The following is a 24,992-nucleotide window of genomic DNA, read 5'->3' on the forward strand; positions in this document are numbered from 1 at the left end:
AAATATTTAAAACATATACCTTGATTGATACAGATTTTGATTAGATTGTGTAAAGAGGCTTTAATGAGACATTCTAGAAATTTCACTTTCACATAAGTGTCACTGCCTTCTATGTGTTATATTATGAGGTTACACACCCATTTCAATGATGCTTCATGGGTGTCAACAATTCTGAGAAGCTTCTTCTAGAACTTATGTCAGAAGCAGTATATAAACCATACCAGAAAAATAGACTTATTGCTATATAGAAAATATTTCATAAATCCCCAAAGCTAAGGAAACAAATATGTGTGTAATGTTCTTAAGTTGATGCAGGGTTTATAAAGACTTCCTTTTATGAGTTTGACCTTCCAACATATACGGTGAGGTCACTTATTTAAGAAAATAAGCAAGTATGTAGGGGAAAAGCTATGTTATCTGAGTCTTCATCAAAGAATGAGGATATGGTCTTTTACCCAAGAGCTAGCTGACTGGGGAAGCCCATAGGCAGAAGAAACTCCTGGACAGTCAGGAGGGGTCTTTTAATTTTTATTTTTAGGGAGCAGATAAATACATCTTAGATGACTGACAACAAATTCTCCAAAGAAAAGAAGAATGAAGTTATTTCCATAAGATTTTAGTAGCAGTGCATGGTGAGAAGAGCTTAGAACAAAGGCTAGGAGTCAAACTCCAGTTGTATAACTAGCTGTGCAGTCTTAGACAAATTATCTCTCCCAGTCTTACTTTCTTCATCTGAAAATGGGGACATATATGCCAGGAGTTTTGTGAGGATTTACTGATGGAGCTCTGATAGTTTGGCTGTGTCCCCACCCAAATCTCATCTTGAATTATATCCCCCATAATTCCCACTGTTGTGGGAGGGACCTGGTGGGAGATCATTGAATTATGGCAGCAGTTTCCCCCATACTGTTCTCATGGTAGTGAATAAGTCTCACGAGATCTGATGGTTTCGTTAGGAGAAACCTCTTTCATTTGATTCTCATTCTCTCTTTGCCTGCCGCCATCCATGTAAGATGTGACTTGCTCCTCCTTGCTTTCCATCATGATTGTGAGGCTTCCCCAGCCACATGGAACTGAAAATCCAATTAAACCTCTTTCTTTTGTAAATTGTCTTTATCAGCAGCATGAAAATGGACTAATACAAACTCTGATTTCCATCCGCCATTCCCTCCATATCACCTCCCCACCCTGGCTCCTCAGCTAAACACCTTTTCTTCAGGTTAAAGAATAGAAAACCTTGTGGAGACAGAGGATAAGAGGAAACCCTTCAGTAGCTATCAGGTTACTATCTTCACCTTTCTTAGCTTTGTAATATCAGAGCATAGAGAAAAGAATTCCTGGCCACTTTATCAGTCTCCATGAAGAAAGGCTGGAGCCAGCAGGCATTGCCATTGGTTCAGTAGACATTCCCAGAGCCCCATCATTTAGAGAAAGCAGCAGCTCATTTAAATCACTGAATCTTTTTAAGAAACTGAAACAAGTTCAATGCCCAAGAGTAGAGAATCGGTTGGACTGTGAGACATACCACCTGGACGAACATTCATGTAATGGAATTATACACTGAAGAAAAATATTAAATGACATTGTTCGTATGTTCATAACAAATTAAGTAAAAAAGATTGCCACAAAACAGTATATATACTAAGATTCCAGTTTTTTTTAAGTTATTGGTTTATGGGAAGAAATAGGATACACAAAAATGTTAAAAATAAATTCTGGAGGGTAGGATTATAGGTATTTTAAGTTTTTTTCTTTTCTAAACCTTACACAATAAACATTTTAAAACATAAATTTATAATTAATAAATATAAGCTTTAAAAAAAAACTCTATAGGGCACAATTTGTGTTTACCACAATATAAACAACAAGCATTTAAAGAAACATGGGTTTTTACTTAGTGGAGTAGAGAATTTGTGAAAGAGGAAAGCACCTCTTGATTCCTCATGTTTCTATGTTTTTCCCCTACCCTTGTCCCAGATCTGAAAGTAGTGGGGAAAAAATCAACCTGGCTCTTTTCCTATGCCAAGGTGCTTACTCAATGTTTAATCTTACTGTAAGGGAATTTCACATAGTTCAGGCTTCCCAATACCAGAGGTTCCTGGCTCTGCCACTAGGTCTGTACCCTCTCTGGCATTCACTTCCTGCCCATTACCTCTCTGGGTAGCCACAAGATAGCTGGGGAAATCCCAGTCTCATGTCCTCTGCAAAAGTCCAGGTCTCCACTTGAGTGGAGAGTAGGAAAAAGAGGCAAGCACAATGCCAAGACTTTACTAAGTTATTTGAATTAGAATACTTGTAAGCAGTTAAAATGCTTTACATTTATCATTACCATAATTGCAAAGAATAACTATCATTTATGAGATGCTTTCCATGTGCCAGGCACACACCACATTATCCCATTTAATTTTCACATTGGTGATTTGGGTATTATCTCTATTTAACAGATAAAGACACTGAGGCTGAGGTCAAGCAATTTGCCTAGGCTATTCTGCATTTTGCTAGGCTAGCGGAACCATTGGCTTCCTCCTTCCAGCAGACTCTAGAGTTAACTATGATTGTGAGGCTTCCCCAGCCACATGAAACTATAAGTCCAATTAAGCCCCTAAGTTCCCAGCGCTGGAAGGTGGCAGACACAAGGTGCTTCAAAGCTATTCCAAAACTACCTCCATGATTCTTCACCCTACTCTGTGAGGAAGATGAGGATTCTAAGTTTTAACTTTAGAAAGAAAAGGGCAGACTTTAAGGTCCCTTCTGAGAGGCCTGGATGGCTGATCCATAAGAGCATTTCCAGTTTTTAGTTTCAGAAAAGGGAGTCTTGTACTTAGGAGGTCAATGATGGGGACCACACGTAAGTCTATTATACTAGATTATGCGTGGTAAATTTTAATCTGACCCTGAAGTAAGTAGGGTACAGTTGGAGACTAAATACTGGCAGGAAATAACCAACTCATGGTGTGTCCTGATCATGTGAAGAGAAGGAGACACTCCTGTACATGGGATATAGAACTAGCTAACTCTGGAGTTTGCTGGAAGGAGGGAGCCAATGGTTCTGCGAGGCTAGTACAAGGGAGAATAGCCTAGGTCCATGGATGACGTTTTGATGCATAGTGGACCAATTCAGCCATACATGGAAAAGGCTAGAGGCTCTGTGCACATAACTGTGAAATTATTTTGACCAGGTATGTATGCTATCAATAAAATAGTGGTTTATTCAGGTCACAAGGAAGACAATTTTCTACTAAAACTCAAAGTATCATATGGGTAAATATTGACTTTTTGATATACACTTCTAACAGAAAGGAAGACAAAGAGACAACATAGCTATAATAATTTATTGCTTTTCATTTCTTGTTTGGATAAAAGACTACATCAAAAGTTGTTTGATGACACTGAATTATTTTCACAGTATCTATATCACTTGCTATATCAGAATTGAAGTCCTCATGGTTGGTCTTCAATGGAAGTGAATCCTAAAATTAATCTTAATTAAAAAAAATACATTGCTTTTGGGGCAAAGAGAAGGCAGCAGGAAGAGGAAGCATTTTCCTAGAATCATATGAATTAGCAACCTTGTCCTAGCCCAAGTTTTGTCCCTAACCAAGTAATTCTGAGCACGTCACTTAAGCTTCAGTTTCTTTATCTGTACAACAAGGAGCTAGAGTTTAATTTCCAAAGCCCTGTCAAGTACTAAGTTTGCATAAGTTTAATATTCTTTGGAGTTCATCTTTGCCTTAAATGGATTTATGATCATTTTTGTGAACCACGACTTCATTATTTAAAAATTCATAAAGGAGACAGCTCATCGAATAGAGCAGGACACAGGGTTCAGGATATGATACTGTAACATAATTAAGTATGGAGAACAATCTTGCCATAGGGCAAAAGTAACTCCTGAAATTCTGTTAGCCTCAGTGCACATTTGTCTTACAAAGAACATGCTTGCTCCTGATGAAAATTTGCTTTTTAATTCCTTCTAGGCAGAATCACTGATACAATTGCTTCCATCTTATATCAAAATGAGTTATTCATAAGCCACATACTCTTGCGAATGATTCTAAACGGCAAGTGATGTTTGATATTGTTAAGGTTTTATGTGACAAGCTAGCATTCCATGGGTATCCATAACAAAAGTAAACTTAAATCCAGTGAGTAGGCTCCCTTAAGTCCAGACTAAGCATCCCTAAATGCCAAATGCTACAAGACTGCCACTTAGGAATGACTGTTTTTAGCCTCCAGAGTATGGATGGTGGGCACTCGAGTAGGAGCTTTATTACACTGTAGAAGAAAAGCTTTCTCCTTACTTTGTCCTCATCTGATATTGGGAAAAGAGCAAGAGGGCAAATGTATAAGATTTGGAAACTGCCTCTTCAGCTGTTCTGGCCTGAACTCTAGTTAATCTTGTGCAAGTTAAATTCTAACTATCACTAGATGGGACCTATCACCTGCTGGGACTTGTCAAGCCTTGGATTAGTGCCGTCCCAGAAGTAAAGTTCTGTTCTTTGATATCCCAGGAGGAACTGTCATGCTCTAAGATCGGTAAATGAGATACAGAACTGGCTACAATTAGATCTTAATGAGTTCAATACAGAGTGTCACAGAATTTCAAATGTTGAAAGATTATCTTTTCAAATATATGTATAATTATTCTGAGGACTTGCTTGCCTGTCACAAACCTAATGCATTTGTTATGAGGATGAAACAGGAAAAACTCACAGGAGGACACGAACCACTACGTAGGATAGCTTCTAAGTTAAGAAGGGAATCTCCCAGGTGGTCCGGCAAACATAACATTCCTTATCTTTCCCGCCCACCCGAAAGTTCTAACACATATACTTCAAAGCCTCGTTGGTAGTTCAAGCCTGCTTAGAAGGTTTTAAGGCCTCGTGCCAGACTTCCGGTGTTTTCATAGATTTCTCTTATTCAGTTATTGTCGCCTCCGAATTTGTCATTCTCTCATTCCACTCTTGCCTCCCTTCCTCTGTGCAATAAGCTTTTAGGGCATTCCATTCATGACTTTTCTTCCCCACCTAAAATACTGTCAGCAAACTGCCTAACGGAAATCCCTATAAAAGCGGTAAGAGAAAGTAAGGATACGTTACTGCCTATAAATCGAGCACTTCAAAGGCATTTGTTTTAATCACGACTTAAGACTTTCACCCACGAGTAATTTGTGCGAAAGGAGCTTCTTCTGGGAGGATAGCCCGGCTTCCTCTTCAGGTTTCAATCCCAAAATTTCCCATAAGAAAAGAAATATCACTTCCTCTCTTCCAAGAGTCCGCTGACACCTGTCTTCACCCGCAGGTGTTTCTCCTAACACTTTAAACGCTTTCTAGAACCTCAAACTGCTAAGACGCTCCCGGGGTCCGAGGTTTTCCGCCGGCGATGCTGCAGGGTTTGTTTTTCTACTTCCCTAGGCACAAGCCTGCCCGTTGGAGTCGAAGCCAACTCCTTACTGGTTCAGGTATGTGCTCGTCTCTGTAGCGAACCAATCAGAACCTCACTTCTTACTCCTGGGATTTGGTAAACGGAAGAGACCTCTCTGGTCCCGGGAGTAGGCAGGGACCGTGGATGAGTGACAGTTCGACTTTCCAATAGGCAGAGCCCTAAGACCTGCCCACGTCTGGCTCGGGGGTTAGAAAAGAGCGTCGATGCCGGCGGCAGTGATGAGTCCTAGGAGGCGCTGGCTCTTCGGCTGTTCGGAGGAGCGGCTGCTGCTGCTGCTGCTACTAGTAGCCCCTTTGCAGGTGAGTGGTTTTGTTTTAGAAAATGTTGCGAATGTTTCCATTTTTTAGTGATGTGATGTTTTATTTTTGGGTGCGGGGAAGGCCAGTTTTTTTACTTTCTCCGGTTTAGTCGTTGGTGGGAGTCTGGTGCCCACTCCAGCCTTCAAGCTGGGACCCTCACTTATCGCCCTGGTCCCTTTCCCTTGTCCCTTTCTCAGAATGAGCCTCACAGGCAGTCACAGTTCTGTTAACTGAGAGGAGCCCGCTTTGGTAGTGCTGTCCTTATGGCAAGAATATACAGAAGTTGGAGGGAAGAAAAACGCTATCCTGGACCTTTGAGGCACTGTGTGGCAGAGCCCTTTCAATAGGAAGATCCCCTGGAAGGAAGCAGGGCGATGCCGCTGTATTTGGGGCTTTGGCAGACCTGGCCCTATCATTTTGTTTGGCAGACAGAAAAACTCGAATGCGGTGAAAAGAGAAGGAGGTGAATATATGCAGTGTTTTCATGTAGGAATCTGGAGCCAATCACAAGTTCTTAGAACCACTAGAAATAAAAACGTAAGTGTATTTTCCTCTTTTCTAAGGGACAGGGGCTGGTATTACACTAGAGAAGGTCAATGAAATGCGTAATTGCAGTTAAGTTCACGGTTAAGCTTTAAAGAATAGTTGGTTATTAGCTAACTTATTATAACTCTCATTCCTCTACTGCCTCCTTTACAAATTACGGAAGATCTTTGGCTTGTGAGTGGTACTATAATGTTAGCTGACTAAATGCAGACTCTTTCCAAGGAGGGGAAAAAATCAAAAGCTAAGTTTCACCTGTAGGTACTAAAGTTTTTTATAGTGAAAGCAGAACTCATGTCAATTTCTCTTTTATTTTATTTTAGTTTTTTTGAAACGGAGTCTCGCTTTGTCGCCCAGGCTGGAGTGACTGCAGTGGCTCGATCTCGGCTCACTGCAACCTCCGCCTCCCGGGTTCAAGCGATTCTCCTGCCTCAGCCTCCCAAGTGGCTGGGATTAACAAGCATAGGCCACCACGCCCGGCTAATTTTTGTATTTTTAGTAGAGACCGGGTTTCACCATGTTGGCCAGGCTGGTCTCGAACTCCTGACCTCAGGTAATCTGCCCGCCTTGGCCTCCCAAAGTGCTGGGATTACAGGCATGAGCCACTGCGCCTGGCTTTGCCTGCCTGCCTGCCTTCCTGTCTTCCTTCCTTCTTCCCTCCCTCCCTCCCTCCCTTCCCTCCCTCCCTCCCTTTCCCCCTCCCTTCCTCCCTCCCCCCTCCCTCCCCCCTCCTCCCCCCTCCCCCTCTCCCTCCCCCTCTCCCTCCCCCTCTCCCTCCCCCTCTCCCTCCCCCTCTCCCTCCCCCTCTCCCTCCCCCTCTCCCTCCCCCTCTCCCTCCCCCTCTCCCTCCTGTCTTCTGTCTTTCTGTCTTTCTTTCCTTGCTGTCTTGCTTTCTTTCATTTTGAGACGAAGTTTTGCTCCTGTTGCCCAGGCTGGAGTGCGATGTCGTGATCTCGGCTCACCGCAACCTCCGCCTCCCGGATTCAATCCATTCTCCTGTCTCAGCCTCCCGAGTAGCAGGGATTACAGGCATGCGCCACCACGCCCGCTAATTTTATATTTTTGGTAGAGACAGGGTTTCACCATGTTGGCCAGACTGGTCTCAAATTCCTGACCTCAGGTGATCTGCCCGCCTCAGCCTCCCAAAGTGCTGGGATTACAGGCGTCAGCCACCGCGCCCAGCCTTCTTTTTTTTTTTTTTTTTTTTTTGCCTTCTTTTTTTTTAAACTGCCTCCCGTGAGTCCAGGGAATAGCGCTTTCTTAGCCATCTTTGTGTTCCAGTAGCACCTCATACACCGCAGATGCTCCCCAGTTGGTGGTGGACTTCAGAGAAGCATAATTCAAACTGTCATAGTGGAAGGAGCTCTGAGTTAGAAATCAAGAACATTGGCTTTAGTCCTGAAGCTGTTACTATTTGTGTGATCTTAAATCATTTCAACTGTGACTCTTAATTTTTGCATTTTTTTTTTTTTTGAGACAGGGTCTCGCTCTGTTGCCCAGGCTGGAGTGCAGTGGCGCGATCTCTGCTCCCTGCAACCTCCACCTCTGCCTCCTGGGTTCAAGCGATCCTACCACCTCGAGTTTTGTATCTTTAGAAAGCAGATGTTGCATTAAATTATATCTGAGGTATAAACTCTGTGTTAAAAGTCTGTTTTAAAGTAAAAATGATTAGTACATAAGCAGAGTCTCATTGCAGTAAATTCTGTGCCATCTAGTAGCAAGTAAAAGTTCCCAGCTTCAAGGATATATTCTTGTTTTTTAATTCTTAATTTGTGTGGGTACCTAGTAGGTGTATATATTTATGGGTTACATGAGATATTTTGACATAGGCATGCAGTGCTATTACATCAGAGTAAATAGGGTAGCTGTCACCAAAAGCATTTATCCTTTGTGTTTCTAACAATCCAATTATACTCTTTTTAGTTATTTGAAAATTTACAATTAAATTTTTTTTACTATAGTCACCCTGTTGTGCTAGCAAATACTAGGTCTTGTTTATCTTCCTATTTTTGTCCCCATTACAAGGATATACTCTTTTGTGTTCATATTTAAAACAAACCAGATTATTGTAGAAAATTTGGAGCATACAGAAGTATAATGTGGCAGAAAATTGTCACTTAGAAGCAACCACTGTTAGTGTTTGGGTAGAGCTTTTAGTCTTTCTTCCTCTTTTGCCTTCTGTGGTTGGTTGAGATTAAGAGGCACATTTTAAGTAATGATTGGTGCACCTAAATTCACCGGGCCTTCATCTTTGTGTGTCTAGTGCCTGAAGAACAGAGGTCACAAAAATGTTTGAACCGAATGGTTTCTTGAAACATCCTTGGAATAAAATCTGATATGAAAGATGTTTATATAGGTGGCAGAACAAAAGAGGACAAAAAGTATTACTTAATAACAAAACCCTTCTGCTGAAATTTGGCCACAAATATGAGGAAAACATACTGTGTAAAATATAAATTAAATGTTAACCACTTCATTAAAGCATTTGGATGGCAGAATATTAGTACTTGGTAAGCTTCTGAGACTGTATCTTACCATCACCTCCATCCTACAATATTTGATTGCATTCCTCCTTCCACCACCTAATTTAAGCATTTCCCCTCTAATTCCTTCCTTCATTTTACTTTATTTCCAGTTTTTGCTTCTGCTCATATCATCAGCAAGGTAGGATTGCTTTGACAGGCCTGAGATCTGTGCCATTATTTATGAGTTAGTCAAAGTCTGCTCCATTCTACCTCTCACTTTTTGGTAGAGTGCTTTACCATAATCTCATTTAGTCTTCCTAATAGCCCCCTGAGAGCTGTCGTTTCATGATCCTCATCTTTATAGATATGGAACCTGAGGTTCAAAGAATTTAAATAACTTACTTAAGATCACATTGTCAGTAAGTAGCAGAGCTGGGCTCATATCTAGGTTGTTTTTACTTTAGACTTTTAGGATTTGGTGGAAACAATTTGTGTTGATAAAAGCTACTACCCTGGGGAAGACAATGACCAGAGATAGGAAGAAGGGGTCTGTCATGAGTGGGTGTTGTCCACAATGCTGATGCCATGAAGGCTGGAACATGCAACATGCCCTGAGCAAATTCACGTCTCATTACACATGTATATCTCTTTCCTGTGAGTAGGGATCTGCCTGGTATGGCTGGTTATTCTTGTAACAAGCAATCAGTAGGAAATATTAGTAGATGTAAGATTGGTGAATGAGAGGGTTTTAGTGTTTGGAAAACGTGGGTTTAGTGTTTGGAAAAAGTGAGTGGTAATGTTTGCTCCTGGTAAAAAGGTATTCTTATAACTGCAAGTACAGATGAAAAAGTTTCTACAAAGCCTTAGGAAAAGTAATAGACCATGGAACACTTTTAGGTACAATTGTGTTTGAACATCTAATAGTGAACTTGATATGGCGGAAGGCATAGTTTGTTAAGACAGTAAAAGCCTTAAGGAACTGAGCCCCAGATTTCATTTCCTTTGAGAACTGTTCCTTTTTAATTTGTTAGAGACATGGTTCTTTTTCTCTGTCCTCAAATAATAGCCCATCTTACTATAAAGTTAGATTCCTATTGCAGTGGGGATTAAAAGTTGCTCAAAGCCACACAGTAAGAGTTTGGACCAAGGAAAACATCATCTGAGTGTCTAGGATAGCAATTGACTATTTAATATTTAAATGTGAGCTTTGAATCTAAGTGACTCTGGTTCTATTTGTCTTATTTTATATAACTTCAACATTACATTGCTGATCAAATTTCTTGCTCAAACATTGGCAATACAAGAAAAACTAGGTTTTTAAGTTGGACTTTACCCTGTAGTTTGTCCTACTTGTCCGTGAGTTGTACCACTAGGGTCTTAGGCGTTATTAATTTTCAAACACGTGAGGAAGGGAGGAAGCAAAGTCCCAGGAGTGTCAGTTTGGAAGACAGGATGAGCCTCAGTTATGGGGAGTAGTTATAACAGAGGAGCCTCAGTTATGGGAGAAATATAATGTGAAATTATATTTCACATAATTTCATATGTAGAATTATATAGTTTAATGAAGGAGTAGGAAGCAGCAGCAGATGATCATGCTACATTTGTTGAAAGTACTTAGGGATCTCGAAAATATTAGAGGGGTAACCTTAGTAAATGCAGTGCCTTGCAAGTACATCATTCCCCTATCTACAGTCCCTGTCTTCCCAAAAAGAATGCTAATCTTGAGTCATAATTTTATGTTTCAATTTTATGGTGGCATTTATAGAAAGAATATTCTTTGCTTTATAGCTAACTTAGATGGAATTCCTATACATTTATAGTGAAAAGTCTTTGAAAGTTATAAGTCACCTGCAAAGTGTGTTCTTTGCATCACTGATTTGTTTATTGTCAAAGCAATTACATCCCTAGCACCTACTCCTGAGCAAGTATACATTCACCTGAAGTGTGAGGCACTATGGGGCAATTTATGAAGATGTCTAATGGAGTAAAGTGTGTCAAAATGACACATGATATTTTTGAAGGAGATTAACAGGATGAATCCCGTAGTTTTCCCCTATGGTTCTATCTTGAACCCATTCCTAAATAATTTAGTTAAGCAAAAGTCAAGTACTCAGACTGATTTAAATGTCCTCAGTATGGCCTTCTATGAGGAGTAAAAACAATTATGAATGGGATTCCATTACTCATGGTACTTGCCGTTCTGGCCGAGAATAAAATCTAGTGATTTCATAATGTTGGGATTATTCTATGACGGGATGCTTAAAGGTTAAAAATGCTGCTGTCATTAGTAGATCTAAGTGTGGGATCCAGCTAGGCCAAGATCGACATATTGAGGCCTTCTGGCCTATACCTTTTTAAAGAAATTTTACATTTTTAATTTTAAGTTATGGGTGCGTAATAGTTGTATATATTTATAGGTATATGTGATATTTTGGTACAGGTATACAATATGTAATGATCAAATCAGGTTAATTGATTTACCTCATGCATTTGTCTGTTACCTCATGGATTTATCTTTTTTTTTGTTTTGGGAACATTCTAATTCCATTATTTTAGTTATTTTTAAAATGCAATAAATTATTATCACCCTATTGTGCTACTGAATACTAGATCTTATTTGTTCTAACTATAGTTTTGTATCTGTTAACCATCCTCACTTTAACCTCCCTGCTCCTGTTACCTTTCCCTGCCTCTGGCAACCATAATTCTGCTCTTACGATATGTTCAGTTTTCAAAATTGTTAGCTCCCATATGTGATTGAAAACATGTGAAATTAATCTTTCCATGCCTGACTTCTTTCACCTAACCGTATGCTCTCCAGTTCCATCCATGTTGTTGTGAATGACAGGGTTTCATTCTTTTTATGGCTGAATAATATTCCACTGTATACATGTGCCAATTTTTCTTTATCCGTTCATCTGTTGATGGGCACTCAGATTGCTTCCATATCTTGGCTATTGTGAATAGTGGTGCAATAAACATGGAGTGCAGATCTCTCTTCAGTATACTGATTTTCTTTCTTTTGGATGTACACCCAGTGGTGGGCTTGCTGGATCATATGTCTACTGCCTGTTTCTGAACAGCCCACAAACTATGCATGGGTTTTACATGTAAAATGGTTGAAATAAATTAATATTTCATGTGCATGAAAATTATATGAAATTCCGATTTCAGTGTCCATATGTAAAGTTTTATTGAAACAGATTTATCCACTTATATATTACATATGGTGGCTTTCAGCTGCAATGGCAGAATGATACGATTGTACCTAATTATGGCAGAGACCAGTGTAGCCTAGAAAGCCTAAAAAATTTGCTATTTGGTGGTTTACAGAAAAAGTTGCTAATATCTGAGCTAAGCTATAGTGTCTTTCACATTTATCTCCTTCATCTCACTTAAACAGCCATTGTCCTGGTCCAAGTCTTTATCCTGTGTTACCAGAATTATTGCAAAAACCTCTCGGCTAGTGTTCATACCCCTGGGTTTTCTGGTCTATCTCTGTATGTAAGTGCTGCCTGATCCTGCTAAAATGCATGCTAACTAAACTTTTAATGATGTCCCAATATGTATAGAAAAACAAGGCCTTTTTTGGGTCATTATTTGTTCTCATCTTTCTAGGCTAGTCGTCTCCTGCTTCTTTGTTATACCCTGTACTTAGAGTGGCCATATAATTTTCCAAATGGGACACTTAAGTGTGAAAGGGGCCCTAGTAGTAATTATGTTGGGGAAACAGGCCTAAGACAATACTGTTCTGTAATAATGATGCATGTGCATCTTTCTCCTAACTACCCTCTCTGTCCTGACCTTGCCAAAAGAATGCTAATCTTGACCCATAACTTCAATTTTATGGTGGTCTTTATGGAAAGAATATTTTTTGCCTATTAGGCAAATCAGGATGTGTGGTTACTCTAGCTATACTCCAACCAGTTTGAATGGGCTCACCATTTTCCACATGTACCTGCTCCTTTGCCTTCACTCACTGTTCCCCTAGATTGTAATTCCTTTACTGTTTTCTGTAAATCTAAACCTTGCCTTTCCAAATCCAACTTAAAAAGTACTGTGTCCATGAAGCCTTACTCAGAAATATTCTCTCCCTTCTCACCTCTCTTTTACTAATGAAGTGCTTTCTCATGGTGTGAATTACTTTGAGTTTTAGACACACATACACACACACACGTACTGAAGACATAATTCTTGTTGGATTACATATTCCTCATAGGCCTAGCATTGGGCTGTCCCTAAACGGGATCTGCAAAATGTTTGAAGAATGAATTAATTGGTCAGGCTAGGGAGACTGAGTATTTGGGGCTTTCAATTTATGAGTCATCCATTTTAATGTGATTAAAGCAGTGAGAAAAGGGTTTCCAAGAACTGAAGACTTAGCCTCAGGTTTCAACGTGATAGTGTAGCAAAATGGTTCAGGGCATAGATACAGACTTCTTGAGACTAAATTCCAGCTCTACCATTTACAGCCTCTGTTATGCTGGGCAAGTTAACCTCTCCTCCTGTTTCTTCATCTGTAAAATGGGAGTAAACATAGTAGCCACTCCATGGAATGGCAGTTGAGGATTCACAGTGCCAGGTAACACTAAAGTAACATTCATAGGTGAGCACTCTGTGAATGTTGGCTACTGTGACTAATATGATCATCTTCATAGTACTCTCACAGGTAGGTAAGAAAATGCAGAGACCCAAGACCGAGATGTAATCATGGAAGAGCTGGAGGAAATGCTACACCAAAATCTTAGTGGGTTTTTTTTCTTGATCGAAGTAGTTTGTTTTAGAGAAGTCATGGAGAAGATGATCTCCACTTAGTAAGAAGTAACTAACCTGCAGTCTTTTGAGACACCTTTTCAGTAGAGTGGGCAAGGCACAAGTTAAGTGTCAGGAAACAAAAAGGAATGGCTAGAAGGGAAGGTAAATGGACAAAAGGAAGGGGAGGGAGGATAAGATACAGAGTTGTGTAAAAGATGTTTCCTTAGTAAACTTTTTCTTCAAGCCAGATCACACTTTAAAAAGGAAGACACCCTGGGGGATAATTCAATAACCTATATGTTTTTTTTTTTAACATGATGTAAATTATTGATTAAAATCGGTACTTAATGTAAGTGCCAGTAACTTTGGCTATGGGATAAATGAGAAACCAGGTGCGTGTTGGTGAGCTTTTATGAAAAACAAAACAAAACAGAAAAATAAAGCTTGAGGTTGAAAAGGAATCGTTTTTAATTTGGGGTGGGGAATATATATTTTTAGTAAGATTTCTCTTTATAAGTTGGGGTGACTATTGCCTGGCTTACTTTGTGCCTTGAGGTTTTTCTCAAGAGTACTAATAAGCCGAGCCCTCCTTCATGCTCACCTTGTTTGTTTGCATTTTATGAAATGGCTGCCTGGGTTTGGAAGGACAAGTTGGGACTGGAGATGCCCCTGTGAAGTGAAGCCAAGTAAGCCAAGATCCTCAAACCACGACTCTAATATCTCCAGTGGTGGGTTGAAGGCAGAAGACCAGGGTTGCAATTCCAGTTTGCCATTTACTGGCCATATGTTTTTGGACAAGTGAATTAGAATCTCCATTTTTTTTCTGTGGAGATTATGGCCATCCATGAGTATACTAAACTTATAGTACAAAAGTACAAGGTACAAAACTATAATGGATAATTATTCTTGGCTCCTGTTTTGACATAGATACACTGGGATTCTTAAGCTAAAGCTTCCTAACATCTTGGCCCTGCCAACTGTTTTTACTGTGGCAGTTACTAAAACTGTCAAGCCTTACTCTCATGAGTACAATCCAGTCATTTCTCTCTGACTTAGATTCAGTCAGCACACCTACCGAGTGCCTCATATGTACCAAGCGATGTGCTAGGTTCTAGAGATACAGCAGTAAGACCTGCCTTGATGCCGCTTACAGTCTTACAGGGTACATAGCCATTGAACAGGTAATATATCGCAAGGGATCCATCGCAGGTGCACCAAATGTGGTTAAGCGGGATGCTCTAGGAGTAGGTCAGCAGGCCTGACCTACTTCCCAATGAGTGAAGAGCAAGGGAGCGAAGTCTGTCTAAAGCAGGGGTTCTCAAAACATGGTCCTTGGACCAGCCATGTCACCATCACCTGAGGACTTGCTAGAAATGCATATTCACAGTCCCACCCCAGACCTACTAAATCAAGCTCTGAAAGTGGGCTCAAGCAATCTGTTTAATGTGATTTTGATGCACATTAAAGTTTGAGAACCACTGGCCTAGAGGAACTAACATTTAAGCTGAGCTCTAAAGCTGCATGATCTAGTGTGGTAGCCACTAGTCACATGTGGCTATGGAGCACTTGAAATGTGGCTGGTTCACATTGAGATGTGTTTTCATTATAAAATACACACCAGATTCCAAAGACATACTATGAAAAAAAGAATGTAAACTGCCTTATTAATAATTTTTGTATGGATCATGTGTTAGAATTGTATTAGTTCTCATGCTGGTAATAAAGACATATCAGAGACTGGGTAATTTATAAAGGAAAGAGGTTTAATTGATTCACAGTTCAGCATGGCTGGAGAGGCCTCAGGAAGCTTACAATCATGGTGGAATGGGAAGCAAACATGTTCTTCTTCACATGGTGGCAGCAAAGAGAAATATAAGTGAAGTGGGGGCAAAGCTTATAAAACCATCAGATCTCGTGATAATTCACTTTCTATCATGAGAACAGCATGAAGGTAACTGTCCCCATAAGTCAATTACCTCCCACTGGGTCCCTCCCATGACACATGGGGATTATGGGAACTACAATTCAAGACAAAATTTGGTTGAGGACACAAAACTAAACCATATCATTCCACCCTGGCCCCTCCCAAATCTCATGTCCTCACATTTCAAAACATAATCATGCCCTTTCTTCAGTCCCCCACAGTCTTAGCTCATTCCAGCATTAACCCAAAAGTCCAAATCCAAAGTCTCATCTGAGACAAGGCAAGCCCTCTCTGCCAATGAGCCGAGAAAATTGAAAGCAAGTTAGTTACTTCCTAGATACAACGGGGGTACAGGCGTTGGGTAAATACACCTGTTCCAAATGGGAGAAATTGGCCAAAACAAAGGGGGTACAGCAGGCCCCATACAAGTCCGAAATCCAATAGAGCAGTCATTACACCTTAAAGTTCCAAAATGATCTCCTTTGACTCCATGTCTGAATGATAACTTTTGGACCTATAGGATTAAATACAAGATTACAATTTATTCCACCTATTTCTTTTTACTTTTTCATGTGGCTTGTAGAAAATTTAAAACTTCATTGTGCCTCGCATTATATCTTGATTGGACACAACTGATCTAAAGGATGACTAGCGCTTAACCTAAAGCAGGGTGGGACTGAAGTGGCAATGGAGAGAAGAGATGAAGGATGAGTGTTCTGCATGGGGTAGAGTGTGTCCAAAACTACTGAGGCAAGAAAGAACCTGACATGCTCAAGGAAATAAAACCAAAGCCTTGCAGGTCACATGAAGGATTCTGAACATTTTCCTAAGACCAATAGGAAGAATTGAGGGTTTAAAATAAGATCAATTTTCAAGGAGTTTGTTAGTTTGCAGTTAATAAATGAGGGCAAGAGAACTTCAACTGAATATAGCAAGACTTTTAACACTGAAGCTCCCCAACTCCCCAGGATGGCAGGGGAGGAAGCAGGACGCTGCCCATCACCTGCCCCTAACCCTAGGGTATGAGGCATGAGCACCCCCTACTAGAGAGAGAAGCAGTGTCACCTGGGAAGAGGTAGTTTTCAGTTCGGTTCTTTCTCAGCACAACTGATGCTCAAAGCTGAATGGGAGTTTGAGGACAGAGCTAGGAATTCTCCAGGGCACCAGCAAATGGTTTGGTGAGGGAGGGCTCTAAAGGTGGGTCAGGGAGAAGGAAGCCCAGAGCATTATGGGGATTAGAGGGTCTGTCCTTTGAAAGGCTGTGTTGGACAATAACAGGAAAGCTGGTTAAGTGGTCCAGATGCTTGGGTTCTGTCTGCTGGGGTATGGTGGCTGCATCATTTATCTGTGGCCTAGGGAGGTTTCCCTTTAAGTCAGAGGTCGTAAGCTAGCAGCTGTGATCTAGCCTGCAGAAGAAATGTTTTGTTTCACTCACATTTTACAAATGTACATTAGTTGCTAATATTTAAATCAGATATCAGATAAAAATACGTTTTCTTTTTTTTTTTTTTTTTAATTGGAAGATCTAGAAACCTCAATTGCTCAGTATCACAGGGCAGTGGGCTGGAGCTAAGTAATAGGTACTCCTTTTATTTTTTACATGAATTTTTAAGAGATTTTGAAAGGACTGTTTTAACTTTTTTAAAAAAGACATTTATTTACTTAAAGGTTCTCTGTGGTCTGACTCTGGGTCTTGCATTCACCCTAGTCTTTGGTGTCAGCAATCCCATCTTCTTTTTGTTTTCCAGAAAAGTTCTAAGAACATTGCTGTTGGTTCAATGAGAAGAGGTTATAGGAAAACTTTTACTGTTTACACAAGAGTTGCCTCCTTCAGAGAAGCATGCATGTTCCTTGCAGTTCACGGTGCCCATCACTCCCCATAGTCCAGCTGCACTCTGCTTCACACAGCTGCCTGGCCATTGTAGGAATTTGAGTTTGCAATCCATGCCTTAAACTTTAAATCACACTGGCTACAGCGTTGTGTATTTCTTGGTAAACACTGGGTAAATCAGCTCCAGTGGATGTTGATAGAAGTTTTTATGTTTGCAAGCTAATCCTCAGCAGTTTCTTTGTAAATATGCAGCAGTTAAGTGGGATAAGTCTGTTGGTAGTACTAGGGAGGAGAGAGGAAAGTGACCTTTTGTTTTCCTGAGATAGATATACTAGTTTAGTACTTTATCATATAGTCACCTGCGTAAATGTATTCCTATGCTTCAGAGTGAGGGAAGGATGTGTATTTGCATAGTTTTTGTGTCTGCAGTACTGTTCCTCTGTTCTGGGGGGTGTGTGTGTGTGTATTTTTTCAGTAAAAAGAAAACAGAACTTTCTTTTAATGCAGTAAGCAAATACAGGAGAATAAGAGCACAAAGCTTGACGGTGGGTGCCTGAGTGTCCATGTTGCTATTGCTACATTGTTTTGTCCCCTTGGTGTAGTTTATAATCAAAAGACGGTGGAAAGGTGCTTCTGTCTACAAAATTTGTCTAACCGTGCCCTTCTTTAACTGAAGAGAGAACGGCTTCATTAGCTTATGGAGGCTTCTCACTTGACAAGATAAACTGAGATTGAAGGTAGAGCAACAGTTGATACCTTCTTTTTTCTCCATCCCCCTCCTCTGCTACCACTAACAAAACAGAATGATAAATGGTTACAAAGGGTAGATACAGTTTTTGATAGAGCTCAGGCTTCTACTACTTGGTGGATTGGGGCTTTGTAAAGAAACAATGCAAAAATATCTTCCATTTGCAAATTAACATATACACACCCCTCCGTGTGTGTGTGTGTGTGTGTGTGTATGTATGTGTGTATTCATAGCTTGGTTTCTTGCAGGTGAGGGGCTCTGAAGCTTGAACTTTGTTAGACTCATGACTATTCTGCCCCTGGGCATAGGCAGTCATCTGGCAAAACACTCCCTAGATACCTTTTGTTCCCTTCTCTGTTCTGCCACCCCGATGTCACTTCTCTGCTAAGGACAGAGACATTGGGCTCCCTCCTGGGGAATTCTCAGCTCTGTGGGATGCTCTCACCTGGGTCCTGAGCCTAGGCTCTTCTGGTTCCCTGGCACTTCCCTGCTCCACGTGCACAGCAACCTGGTACTTAGCAAGAAAGGAGAATCATCATCCTAACTGCTGTAGCCTTTCAATTTCAGCCATGCACCACCTAACGGTGTTTCAGTCAAGCATGGATCGCGTGTATGATGGTGACCCTGTAAGATGGCAATGGAGCATCTATAGACATCTAATATGTGGCACTTGACATTGGCATTGCAGATCGAGTAGGGGAAATGATTGATATTCATTAATTGTGCTGGGATACTTGGTTTTCCATATGAAAAAACATACATAAGTAAAATTATGTATACCATCTAGGTTTGTGTAAGTACATTCTATGTTGTTTGCCCGACGAAATCACCTAATGATGCATTTGCCAGAATATATTGCCTTCATTAAGCAACACATGACGGTACTTGCATATCACCTCAATTTGATTTCTTCCCTTAAGTCCTCTGTTTGCCTTCCATTGAAATATAAAGCCTTATTTTAAAGACTGTTTTCCCTCCAGAATCTCTAGGAATTACTAAAGAAAGGTAGAAACTAGATCTAGATTCCTATCAATTTTGCCACTGATTGTTATTTTACTGTGGGTGACTCACAGTTTAAGTGGGACAGAAAATCTCCAGTTAATGGAAGTTGCCATGAGTGGCAGAAGACCAGGCCCTAGTTCTCGTATAATCTTTACAACCCAGTATGCAAAAACACTGGAGCGGAGATGGAGACGTCGGGCATGTAAACCAAGCATGTGTCAGTGCAGATGTGTCCACCACAAGGAGAGAGAGGCAGACCGAGCAGCCATGTCAGCAGATTCTCCGAGGACAGAGTGGGCCCAGCAGATCTTCAGGCCAGCGGCTTAAATGTAAGGAGTTCAGCATAGCTTGAGAGTTGCTGGTCTCCCTTTACTAGATTCTTCCCCTGCTAAGATGTAGCTGGTGTGTGTAGGATATCTGGAGGGCTGGGGAGGAGGAGGCGTGGCCTCTTTATCAGTGTGGTTCCTCTCACTCCTACAGACCAGATCTGTTTGTACAGGCAGCATCCCTCAGCTGCTTGCATTTGATAGCTTATTTTGCATCTGGATTTATTCCTGCTGAAAACTATCTTCAGGCAGGTGCAAGATTATTTAGGTGCATACCATATTTGGTGTTAGTGTCTCTTTAAATCATTTTTAATTTGTCTGACTATTGAACTGATGTATTTTGCATACCTTAGATTTTCTAGTGTGTGATGTAGCCTGTGGCATTGAAGAGCTAGTTGCCACCAGCCAGTGATACATGCCAGATATATGCAGTGGTGCACTGAAATAACATGTTTAATAACTTCTATATTATTCTAATAATATAAGAATGTGATACTGGTAAATACTTCTTTTTCCACCACAGGAAAACAAAAGTGAAAAGGATGCCTTCAGTGTAGAGTCAGCTGCTGGGAGCTGGGAGTTCCCAGCTACTAGTCATTCTTTCAGACGTCTGTAACTCATTATATTAAATCCTTTCTACTGTAAGCATAAATAGCCTTTGTATCTGGCAGAAACACAGCATGCCATTAGAATGAAGTGTTTTGTTATTTTATGTCATACAGTTAACATGCTATCCAAACATCAGAAAATTTAAGTCAACTAGATTCCCTGTAATGAATTATTAATATCTATAGAATATGCCTGTATGTGTCCCAGTGTATGAGTTATCACGTTTCTGACTGTTCAAAGGGATTTGAGTTTCTTTTAGAAATTGGGTGTTGTAAAGCTGTTTCTATTCCTAGGTGGTCAGTTGAATGAAGAATATAACTTAGACTTGTTCTTGTCTTTCTAGATGTATTGCTGTCCTTGAATATTAGCCCATTTGAAAACGCCTGGGAAGTTCAGCCATCAGTATGTCCAAGTACAAACTTATTATGTTAAGACATGGAGAGGGTGCTTGGAATAAGGAGAACCGTTTTTGTAGCTGGGTGGATCAGAAACTCAACAGTGAAGGCATGGAGGAAGCTCGGAACTGTGGGAAGCAACTCAAAGCATTAAACTTTGAGTTTGATCTTGTATTCACATCTGTCCTTAATCGGTCCATTCACACAGCCTGGCTGATCCTAGAAGAGCTAGGGCAGGAATGGGTGCCCGTGGAAAGCTCCTGGCGTCTAAATGAGCGTCACTATGGGGCCTTGATCGGTCTCAACAGGGAGCAAATGGCTTTGAATCATGGTGAAGAACAAGTGAGGCTCTGGAGAAGAAGCTACAATATAACCCCGCCTCCCATTGAGGAGTCTCATCCTTACTACCACGAAATCTACAACGACCGGAGGTATAAAGTATGTGATGTGCCCTTGGATCAACTGCCACGGTCTGAAAGCTTAAAGGATGTTCTGGAAAGACTCCTTCCCTATTGGAATGAAAGGATTGCTCCTGAAGTCTTACGTGGCAAAACCGTTCTGATATCTGCTCATGGAAATAGCAGTAGGGCACTCCTAAAACACCTGGAAGGTACCAGCTTTATATACCACTTATTAGAGGTTGCCAAGTGTGATATCTGGGCCTTAATCTAGAAATTAAGCTAATGATGCCCTAGTTACACAATAGACTCTCCTTCTTTATTCCCCTTTGTCACTTCAGATTTAAGAATCATCTTGTTCTAGAAATCAGATCTCTTGTGCGTTTTCCATTCCTGTTACCCGAAGCAGCAGTTTTCAGACTTTAGCAAGCATCAGAGTCACCTGGAGAGGTTGGTGTATCACAGACTCTGGGTCCCACCCTGCGAGTTTCGGAAGCAGTAGGTCTGGGGTGCACCCTGAGAATCTGCATTTCTTAGAAGCGTTAGGAGATGCTGATACTGCTGATTGGGGTTCCACACTTTGAGAAGCACTGGTCTAAAGGACTGTATGGCTTGTTGTAGTGAAATGAAAGGAAGCTAGGAAAGGAAGGAATTGTTGAAACGGCCTTGAAAGTAAATTTGAGTTCTTCAAGTTGAGTAAATTATCTAGACTTCAGTTTTGCTCACGTTCTTCCAACTTTAAACAATGATTGCTGTGTTTCCAGACGCAGGTTTCCTGAGCAGTTCTTTTGTTTCACTCCTCTTTTCAGAGCAGGTTTAGTCATTGACTGGAAGAAAGTTAGGGGGAAGGAAACTAAAAGCGTAGTTGGTTTATTTATTTATCTTGACTCTCAATTTTTGGAAATCAGCAGCGCCATAATTTTAACTACTTTATGTCATGTTCTAAATGTATACTAAAACATATTGTATTGTTACCTTGTTTTTAAGTAACATGAACCAAATGAACTCTTTTGAGAATTCAGGTTCACCGGTTTTGAGCATCAGTGATTGCACTGTGACACCTTCTGGATTTCTGACTGTTCTGCGGATTTCTCATTTCCCTCTCTGTCTCCACTCATCCCAGATGATTGTGCTTTTTGCATGATATGCCCTATCTGGTGTTTTCCTGCCTTTCATCACTGTCAGCAGTTAGCTTACTGGTAATAAATAGAAGACATTTCTCTACCATTCCTTTTCATTCCGCTTGAATTTTCTATAAGAGGCTGTGACAAGTAAAAAGGCTGACTTTGTATGTGAAATAAGTAGAAATAGATTATTAGTTAAAAATGAAGTAATCTTTAGCATGTGATTATTTTCCCCTGATTTTTATAACATGACCAAGAACTAAATCATTACTTGTATAGCTGACATCCATTAGGCATGCAGAGACCTAAAATCTACAGACTATTAGATACTAAAATTTTATTGGCTAGATGTGGCACTTGATATGTGTGTGTGTGTGCGCGCGCGTGTTTATGTGCACGCGCACACGCACATGCGTCATCTTATTTACTCAAGTATTTAAAAGTTTCTGTTCTTGTTCAGGATAATTAGATCTTTAACTTCATCATTAGTGATATATAACTTCATCATTAATGGACCATAGTATTTTATTGTTTGAAGAAGAGTTGAGGCTCCTACTAGACAACAAACTGAAATTCAGAATTTCAGAATTTCTGCCAGAGGTGTATTCTATTCAACTGTGCCAACTCCTTTTTTAGAATTGGGACTCAGATTTACTGTGGCCAGGCTCCCTTCCCTCAAGAAAATGCCACTATCTCCTTTAGGATCCTCTTTCTCCACCTTCTTAGCTTGGAAGTCCCCCTTTTAAAAAGTTTCCTACTGTTTAATACCACTGACTCTTCACCTATCTTCAAATTTGTTATAAATCTCTTTAAACTCATTCTACAGCCCACCCACAGCTGATTGTACACATCCCCTCCTGCTAGTGCATTGATGATTTAGCTGTTTGTTACTGTTCTTTTTGAGGGAAATACGAACATTTAGAAACGGTGGTAAAGAAGACTATAACCATGCTGGGGGCAAAGAGAAAATTACATGTAGAGGTTGTGTTTAGACATAGCAAAACTTACTTTTCCACATTTGAGGGAGGTTTTGAAACTATTAGCAATTTATGAAATTAATTTAATCAAATGGTGTACCTGCTTTGGAAAACAATCTGGCAGCTCCTCAGAAGGGCTGAACACAGAGTTACCATAGGATCCAGCAATCCCACACCTATGCATATAGCTATATTAGCTTCCCAGTGCTGTCGTAAGAAAGCATCCAAACTGGGTGGGTTAAAACAATAGAAATGTGTTTTCTGGGGGCTGGAAGTCCCAAATCAGGGTGTGAGCAGGGCTGTGCTCTCTCCGATGAATCTAGGAGACAATTCTTCCTTGCCTTGGCTAGCTTCGGTGTTTGTTGGCAATCTTTGATGTTCTGTGGCTTGCAGAAGCATCACTCCTTGGCATTCTCCTTGGGTGTGTGTTTCTTATCCACATTTCCCCTTTTATAAGGCCACCAATAATATTAGCCCACCCCCTCCCACCAGTGCCCTCCATTTTAATGGGATTATTCTCTGTTAAACACTATATTTCCAAATAGGGTCACATTCTGAGGTACTGGAGGTTGGGACTTCAGCGTATCTTTTTGAGGGGATCACAGTTCAAACCATCACAATGCCCAAGAGGAACGAAAGCACATGTCCACACAACAACTTGTACCTAAACCTGCAGAGCAGCATTATTCGTAGTAGACAAAAGATGGAACAACCCCAGTGTTCATCAACTTATAAATGGGATCTGTCTATACAATGGAATATTACTTGGAAATAAAAGGGGAGGTGATGCTGATACATGCTACCATATGGACGAATATTGAAATAACTCTGTTATGTGAAAGAAGCCAGCCACAAGGGATCACATATTATAGGATTTCATTTATATGAAATACCCAGAATAGGCAAATCTTTAGAAACAGAAGGTAGAGTGGTTGTTGCCTAGAGGGTAGGGAGGATGGAAGATTTTGCAAGTGATTTGCTGATGCGTACAGAGTTTCTTGTTGGGGTGATACAAAATACTCTAAAATTGATTGTAGTGAGGGTTGCACAACTCTGAATATGCTAAGAGCCATTGAGTTGCACACTTTGTGTGGGTGAATTGTATGTGAATTATATCTCATTAAAGCTGGAAAAATAATAATGGAATTGAAAGGTAAAAGGATTTGTCATTGGCCTAGAAAACCATAGGGGAGGGCAAACATATGGAAGTGAGTACAAAGCTGAAATGCACGGCTGTGGAGTATAGAACACCGGGAAAAATGAAAGTGCAGCTTTGACCGCTGGGGCAGAAGTGGACTTACAGGGCTCGCTGGGAAATAAGCAGGCATTGGTCTTCAGGCAGCTTCCAGTCCTTCATCTAAAGGTCTTATTTTATTTTATTTTATTTTTTTAAGTTGGAAGTATGAAACTGAATGACCTTTAGAGATTAATGACATTTTCTTTTCTTTTCTTTTTTAGACAAAGTCTCACTGTGTTGCCCAGGCTGGAATGTAGTGATTCGATCTTGGCTCACTGCAGCCTTCGCCTCCTGGGTTCAAGCGATTCTCATGCCTCAGCTTTCTGAGTAGCTAGGATTATAGGCGTGTACCACCACACCTGGCTAATTTTTGTAGCTTTTTAGTAGAGATGGGGTTTCGCCATGTTGGCCAGGCTGGTCTCGAACTCCTGGCCTCAAGCAATCTACCCACCTGAGCCTCCTAAAGTGCTGGGATTATGGTATGAGCCACCGTGCACCTGGCCATTAATGACATTTTAAAGTAGCCTTACGTTATAACTCCTATTCCTATTACCATAAACAGGCTTTGTAGAAAATGTTTTTATTTGGGGGATAATTGATATAAAACAGTGGGGTTGGTGCAGAAAGAGGTAAATTGTAGGCAATGACTTCAGTGGGAAGTATGTGAATACAGAAAAGGACGTGGGCTACCGGAGAGGGAGGTCTCTATGAGAGAGGTAGAAAATAAAAACGATGGGGTTGGTGACCAAGGAGGATGGCAGAGAGTTAGAGGGAAAAAATGGCAGAAAAGCCAGAACATGCAGTTAGGATAAGAACGTAGCCAAGAAAACTAATAGAGTGGATGTGAGGATCCAGATTTGTCTGCAGGAAAATAGAAGGATAGTTTGTAAGCTTGACTCTCACCCATCCTGGAT

At 40.6% G+C, this 24,992-nt stretch overlaps 1 protein-coding gene and 1 long non-coding RNA gene across 4 annotated transcripts in view; one reads left to right on the forward strand and one right to left on the reverse strand.

Annotated features, from left to right (window-relative positions):
- Positions 1–3,317: 3,317 nt before the first annotated feature.
- Positions 3,318–5,233, reverse strand: LOC135970251 (uncharacterized). The gene is made up of 2 exons (XR_010585848.2): positions 5,095–5,233; positions 3,318–3,470 (listed from the first exon to the last, which is right to left on the reverse strand). It is a non-coding gene; the product is annotated as an uncharacterized lncRNA (long non-coding RNA).
- A 385-nt stretch (positions 5,234–5,618) lies between these two features.
- The window catches only part of BPGM (bisphosphoglycerate mutase), a 32,724-nt gene continuing 13,350 nt past the window's right edge, over positions 5,619–24,992 (forward strand). The window contains exons 1-3 of one of the 3 annotated variants that reach the window (XM_045387457.2): positions 5,663–5,744; positions 6,173–6,281; positions 20,291–20,952. In XM_045387457.2, coding sequence (XP_045243392.2) covers positions 20,352–20,952 — 601 coding nt within the window. In that variant the 5' untranslated portion in view covers positions 5,663–5,744; positions 6,173–6,281; positions 20,291–20,351. Of the gene's footprint in view, positions 5,745–6,172; positions 6,282–20,290; positions 20,953–24,992 lie in introns of all 3 variants that reach the window. The other 2 variants (XM_005550827.4, XM_074036008.1) reach the window with 2 other exon arrangements.

Source organism: Macaca fascicularis, chromosome 3 (genome assembly GCF_037993035.2).
Source record: "Macaca fascicularis isolate 582-1 chromosome 3, T2T-MFA8v1.1".
Taxonomy (NCBI): Eukaryota; Metazoa; Chordata; class Mammalia; order Primates; family Cercopithecidae; genus Macaca; species Macaca fascicularis.